The sequence below is a fragment of the Eschrichtius robustus genome, chromosome 15 (assembly GCF_028021215.1).
Source record: "Eschrichtius robustus isolate mEscRob2 chromosome 15, mEscRob2.pri, whole genome shotgun sequence".
Classification (NCBI taxonomy): domain Eukaryota; kingdom Metazoa; phylum Chordata; class Mammalia; order Artiodactyla; family Eschrichtiidae; genus Eschrichtius; species Eschrichtius robustus.
In genome coordinates, this window is record NC_090838.1 from 59,193,220 (window position 1) to 59,200,262 (window position 7,043).

The following is a 7,043-nucleotide window of genomic DNA, read 5'->3' on the forward strand; positions in this document are numbered from 1 at the left end:
ACTCAACTGACAAAAGCTACCCCTACATTTCCAGTAGTATTTCGGAAATGTAATACTTCCTAGGATGATTAAATTCCTGGTGCAAATTATCCTGATGGAAATACTGCTTAGAGAAGAGGTGACCAAGAACATCCCACTGTCTTTTAACATATACACATTTGATTGGGTTATGCAGGTGTGTGAGTAGAATCTGCCTCTATAGAACCAAAAGGATTTTATAGGTTTATCTATGTACACATATACATACACGAATATCTACCTCTCTCGACACTGTTTTTCTGCTTAGGGGTGTTGCTTTCGAATCGGCCTAAAGGGCAAGTAGTGTGGGCTTGCCACTTACTATTAGAGATGGCCTTGCCAGGAAATGGCAAGTCCAAAGAAACATAGATTGGAAGGGACTAGACTGTGGAGTAAATTATGCATTTCCTACAACAAACCGACCTGTCAAATTCCCTAAGGCAGCAAGCTTCTATGATCTGTACACCCTTATTAAATAATCTCATTAAATAGGAACACAAAATATACACATTTACAGTTATTAAATAAGCCACAGGACTCCTCTTCTATCTACAGCCACACTCAGAGACGGCCATGCCCTCATATTTAAACTTGTAGGTGACGACACCTTTGTCTAAATAGAGAATGGAGATGGGCTCCAGCTTGGTGGGCACACAGCAGGCTTTGGAAGCCTTCTGGGAATTCTTGAGGTGGACCAAGGCCTGGATAATCGCATGCTTTGTGGGGGTGAGATGCTCTGCCAGGGGGTAATTGCAAACACCACGGCATTCGTAGGCTTCGTATCCAGGCGGGGCGATGATCCAAGAGTCCCAGCCAATCTCCTTGAAGTCGATGTAGAGCGGGGTCCTCTTGCAGTAGTTTCCTTTTGCATTCCTTCTGATGCGGGCAGTGGAGTCATAGATGATGTTTGACCTCATCTGCAGCAAAGCCTCTTCCCCAGGTCCACTGGAATAACCTTCCAATCCCAGGTTGTCCATCTCCGGAAGTTGCTCGTGGGCAATCATTTCATTCAGTTCCTCCTTCCGCTCCTTCTCACTGCTTTGGTCATCAGAAAACACGACAAGCAAAGGGACATGCTTATTCCGGGCACTAGTGTCTATTTCCAATTGTCCCCTGCCAGCATCCTCCATTTCATGTTTGCTCTCAATGTGAACCTCCAGCTGGTGGGTGGATGAGCCTGACTTTTGCCAATGCCTGATGGCATCGGTGACATCAAAAGTCTCCCACTCACTGTTGGTTCCATAGATCTCCCCTGACACCAAGACCAGCATGCTTCTTTCACCCTCACCGTCCCCTTTGCTCTCTAGTACTTCGAAAATGGTAATTTTCCGGTCCACTCCTTCATATATCATGCGATCTCTTTGCACCAGGGTGTACAACCTGAGTTCAGCCATGATGACCTCTTCATGGTGAGGGATGGACACATTGAAGAGGAGAGGGTATTTTCGGAGCCCATTAAAACTGGCTGGTTGGGAAAACAGATCTGAAAAAAAAAAAGGAATCAGATTTGCAGTATGTTACAGAGAAAAACAGATGCTTATTTATTCAGTAAGAACGCCTGTCCATTCAGGAGGCTTGATACAGAGAGAATGAGGGAAAATCAATGAAAACAAACACAGTGTTAGCATTCTCTAAGAGAGAATACTGAAAGGTCAAGGGTAGAACGCTAGACTGAGTTAAGCTGCCAAGACTAAAATGGAAAATGGCCGCCTCATGAATGAGAGAAAACGCACCCAGCCTTGTTTGCGTAGCTTATCGGTCACAGAATTATAGACCTGGGAGGGACCTTGGAGATTGTCCAGGCAAACCCCCAATTTTTCTAACCAGTGAGGAGCTATCAAACGAGACACGTGTGGTGGTTGTTTTTTTCTTGAAGCTTTTCAGTGACGAGGATGTCATGGCTTTTCCTATTTGTACTTGTAATGGATGGAGACCCTCACATAGTCGGGGTCTTCCTGAAAAACATCTATGTAGACCAGGGGTTGGTAAACCTAGCCCACAGGCCAAATCAGGCCTGCCACCTGTTTTTGGAAATAAAGGGTTACTGGAAAAGAGCTTCACCCATTCATTTCTGCATTGTGTTTGTGGCTATTGTTGCACTACAATGGCAGAATTAAATAGTCTCGACCAAGATCATACGGCCCACAAAACCTAAAATATTTACTATCTGTCTGGCCCTTTACAGGAAAAGTTTGCTGATCCCTGCTTTAGACAACAAAGCCTGACAAGGTCAACAAGATAGGCATAACACTAAGGGGGTCACAGCAGTTGAATTTGGGGTTTGTGGTCCTCCTTAAGGAAGAATGAGGGGAAACGAACCTTGGGGATAGATTGGTTGCCTTAATTTTGTACTCTTAGCACCTGGCATGGAAATGCAGCACATAGGAATCACTCAGAATGTTTATGAAATAAAATTGTAAAGGTCCTGTAGTCTTAGAAGCACACCTCCAAATATTATTATGTTGACTCCCTATCTGAGAATTTTATAGGTGTCCAAATCCTCTACACATGTTCCAGGTAATACCTGTCCACAAGGAATCCCTGAAGATATCTATCATCAATCAAAAAGTTCCATGACACCAAAGATGCTGAAGACCACCAATTGAGGGGGTCGCTATCATCTTTGGCAGCCTTTTCCCAATTGTATATCCAATTCATTATTTCAGTGAGGTCCTTGTTCCAGATTGTACTTTTAAATATTTTTCTTTAACTTGATATTATATTGTTTTTATACTAACTTCCTCTTTTAGGCTTGTCCTAAGCAACAGTATTCGTGAAAAGAGGGGTGCGAGATGATAGTTATGTGGATTTTTTTCAATCCACTTTAATAAAAACATATACTGATTTCACATGATTCACAGCTTCCTCTGGGTACCACCTAAAATCATCTCATACACTGCCAGTGAGAATTACAGGTCAGTGGAATGAATTTAAACTCTCTAGCATGGCTCGCAAAGCTACCTATAATTAGGTCTTAACCTCTTGATCCAGTCGTAGCTCCCATTCATCCCCTACAGCATGGAACATTGCAATTTATCAATTAATATTTGTAGAAATGTTAAAAAAATTCTCCTATTTAAAGTAGACTGATATCTTCAGTACTTGCCAAAACACTCCTTTGCTTTACTGTATACTGCACCTTTGGATATGTTCTTCTGACCCTTGGGAAGCTCTACCCCCTCATCTCCATCTATCTAGCTGTGACCCCTCCCTATGGGCCCCTCCCTTCTTCACCTCTCTATCTGGAAGCCCACTCCTCTCTGGGTAACTTGAGTATTTACCCTCTATACCTCTCCTTTGACCTTGCCATTTACATCCTTGATTTTCAGTTGTCTTTATGAATGGATTTTTCCTAACTAGATTGTCATCCTACTGGCACGTACCACAGCTTAACCTCCCTTCTATGCCTCTAATCTACCATGATGCTTTAAACAGAGGTAGCACTTTAAAAATATTGATGAGTTGATGATTCTGGGCATCAGACCGAATTGATTTACGGGCATGACATACGTCCTTAATACATCAAGTAATATGGTAGTAGTCCCCTGCCCCTTATAGAAAAGGAGAAAACTTGATTCCCCTTGGACAGGAAACATGAGAAGACCAAAAGTAGGGGAATAGACTGGTTGCTCCATCCATTAGAAAAATGCACAATAAAAGCTCACTGTAGTGGGAGGAAGGGTTTACCAAGGAGCACAAGAATATTTTTGGTGGTATGAATATGTTCACTATCTTGATGGTGGTGATGGTTCCAATGGATGTTTACATATGTCAAACCCTATCAAAGTATACACTTTAAATATGTGAAGTTTATTGTTTATGTCCATTATACTTCAATAAAGCTGATATAAAAATAAGTTCACTGTGCATGTGCAAATACAGTAATAATGGAGGTGTTACATTTCAGGCAAGGGAGCTAGTGTTTGCTGAGCAAATTTCACATGCCAGGTGCTTTGCAAATTGTTTCATTTAGTTCTTACAATAACCCTATAATGTTGGTATCGGTATCCTGTTCATTTGATTCTGGAAGAAATCAAGCCTCAGTGCAGAGAACTGACCTCCCCAAGATGACAAGGAGAGGTCAAAGCAGTGGTAGGAAATAAAGTCATGCTTTTTCCACCTTGAAGCAGCACTTGTTTTCCCCTGTTAGTTAGATTTGGAGGAGGTTTTGTTTTGTTTTGTTGGTCTTTGTCTCGTAGGGAGTTGCACTTAGCAAATGGTAGAGAATCAAAGAAAGACAATAACAGCCGACAGGGCGAGCCCAGTGCAGGATTCATGACCTTGGGCTGTGCATTTTCACCAGTGGATTGGCAGAGGTGGGGGCAGCTGGGTTGTCCACGGAGAGGTTTGTTCCTGCCCTCACTGATCTTCAGTAATAAGAAGCTCTGAAAACTCCATTTCCTCACCTGGACCATCCAAATCCTCCACAGAAGTGAGAACTGGAAAACTCCTATTTTCCCCAGGGATGCGAATATTTTCCCACCCACACCCTGAGCCAGCCACCCAGGGATCCGCACTCAGAAACATTAGGAAGGCTTCCCAGGGAAGGAGGATGTTTATTTTCAATTCAGACTGACCACAGAAAGAATCTGTAATTTCAGCTTGTCATTTCCATTATGTTACTAAATGTTACTAAGTCACATTTTCAATATGTTACTAAATATTTGAAATTTTGTCAGTCACCTAAATTTTAAAGGCAAATAGTATCTCCAGGACTGAGCAATACCTATTCAACATTTCCCCCAATGCCTGGAATTTAAGGAATTCATTAGTAACAACTGACATTTGTTTAATACTTCATAGCAAATGTAGTACTTTCTTACTTGTAACCTCTTTGAAATTGCTCAATTGTGTTACGTAGGTATATTGTCCCCAATTTACAGATGTGGAAATTCAGATTCAGAGAAATTAAGCTAATTATCCACATCTACTAAGTCAACCCTGTCTGAAAAATCCAAATCTTGAGCTAAATCTTGTCACCGCCTTTTTGCTTTCAAGAATATTTGGCCAACGTCTATCCAAACCCTCTTTTGTACCTGATTAATGACTATAAAAGCATAATTGGTAAATATGAAAGAATTAGTTATTTTGGACCCACAACTTTTACCATAGATATTAGAAAAAATTTTTCTTGATTACTTGTACCATATTAAATAAAGGATTAACTTGCTAAGTCATTAGATTTAGTACTGAATAAAGATCTGGGGGCAGAAAACACACTTTTCCCGCTGATATTTAAAGCTGGTACATTGCTCTTCATAAAGACACAGAATAAGCTGGATCATTAATTGGGCCATGCGCACTTCCTGGAAACTATAAACAGTGCTTCAAGGATATACACGTCACAACAAACAAAACAAAACTTTAGGAAGAATCTCTAAAATATGTTTCCGTCCTGTTTGAACATTTCTTAAATAAGGTCACAAAACTGAAACTCACCCAAAGTTTGAGCGAAACGCAAATCACAACTTTCTGTATTTTACCTATTGTCATCATTTTCATTCTATGTAGAAGTTGACAAATTTTGTATTCAATTAAAAGCTAAACGGAACTGAGCCCTATCTGGAAAATGACAGACAAAGGTATAGTGGTAGACCAACATTAGTATTTTTTATTACCTGCTGTCCAAATTGAAAATTTGCAAAGACCCAATTATAATGTCAAAATGGTAGACACTTTATGGCATTGGATTAAAAGATATTCTTTGATACCTTTTAATAATATTTGGAAAATGACCATAAAAACGGTATAGACCAAAATGTGCCTTGTTTTGGGGTATCTGTGTACACACACCCCTATATAGATGTTTTCACCTTTATCATTTCCACGCATTGTAAATTTACTCACCGCTTCTAAAAACTCGAATCCAAATGTGATCAGTAAAATCTCCACTTACCTTCATTCTTGAAACTCCTAATGATGTTGGCAGATGGTATGGAGGTCCTATCTGTTGCAAATTTGTTGTAGAGTTCCAACATGTACTCTGGTGGGTCAACCTTGGCTGCATCCTGCATCGGGATGTCCGACAGGTTCAATGTCTCGAGAAACTCTTTCTTCATGCTCTGTAGCAGTGTGTTAAAGTCGACACCATCTTGCTCTGAGAAGACATCATCAAAAAGGGGCATATCTTCTTCCAGAGGCGACTGCTCCAGGCTCATGATGGGGCTGCCAGAAACCGAGTGAGCCACCAGGCAGGAGAGAGCACACAGCTGCAGGGCCAGGGAACCCATGACTCTGCTCCGACCCCCAGGCCAACCCAGGAAGGTTTAGCGCTCCTGAGCTCTAAGTGGCAGTTTTATCTTGCGGAGCGTAAATGTCTCGTGTCACTGGAGACAAGTTTGGAAACTTCCCCTCTCTCCCTCCCCCTACCACTCTTCCTCTCCCCCCCCAAAATCAGGTTGCAGTAATTGGATAACAAAATCCCCCATAGGGGCCTAGCCTTTCTTATCTCCCTAGTGTAAACTTGTGCACCAGATTTTGTTTCTATCTTGCAATCCTTTTTTCTTTTAATGAGCATTTTGTAAACATTTCCACATTCTGACACTGGCTGAGAGATAGGACAATTTTCTCCTTGCACAGGCTCTGCTTCTCCTCCTTTCAATTCACTTCCTTTTGGCAGGAACGCGTAATTTCTGCTTTTACGTGGTTCAGTTTCACACATGCATATAATAGACATTGAGTCAACACAATACACGTCAATGATGATATGTATTAATGCGAGTGATGGGGCTTTCATCCTCACATAAACATTTCTGAAGAAAGACCAAATCTCCAACATTTCCAAGTTAAGCTAACAGATATAAATGAACTTATATAAATCTTTACAAGCTGACATTATTAGAAACAGGAAGGTATAAATTTCATGGGCAATAGCCTTTTTGGTACAGATTCGATCTGGCTAAAATGGCTTTTGAAAAATAGGGCAAGTGTTTCATTATCACAGCAACTAAAATTTATTAGGTGCTTTCCTACGAACAGGCATTGTACTAAGTGCTTTGCATATATCACCGAATGTGCTTCCTATA

General features: G+C 41.0%; 1 protein-coding gene across 1 annotated transcript; it reads right to left on the reverse strand.

Annotated features, from left to right (window-relative positions):
- Nucleotides 1-563: 563 nt before the first annotated feature.
- BMP10 (bone morphogenetic protein 10) lies at nucleotides 564-6,248 on the reverse strand. Its single transcript, XM_068565111.1, has 2 exons — nucleotides 5,915-6,248; nucleotides 564-1,501 (listed from the first exon to the last, which is right to left on the reverse strand). Exons 1-2 carry the CDS (start codon nucleotides 6,246-6,248, stop codon nucleotides 564-566), a joined length of 1,272 nt encoding a protein of 423 aa, XP_068421212.1.
- Nucleotides 6,249-7,043: the final 795 nt, after the last annotated feature.

Coding starts and splice junctions, on each gene's coding strand:
- BMP10 (XM_068565111.1), bottom strand. CDS start 6,248: ATGGGTTCCCTGGCCCTGCAGCTGTGTGCTCTCTCCTGCCTGGTGGCT. Junction 1,502..5,914: donor TAGGAGTTTCAAGAATGAAG/GTAAGTGGAGAT, acceptor TTTTTTTTTCAG/ATCTGTTTTCCCAACCAGCC.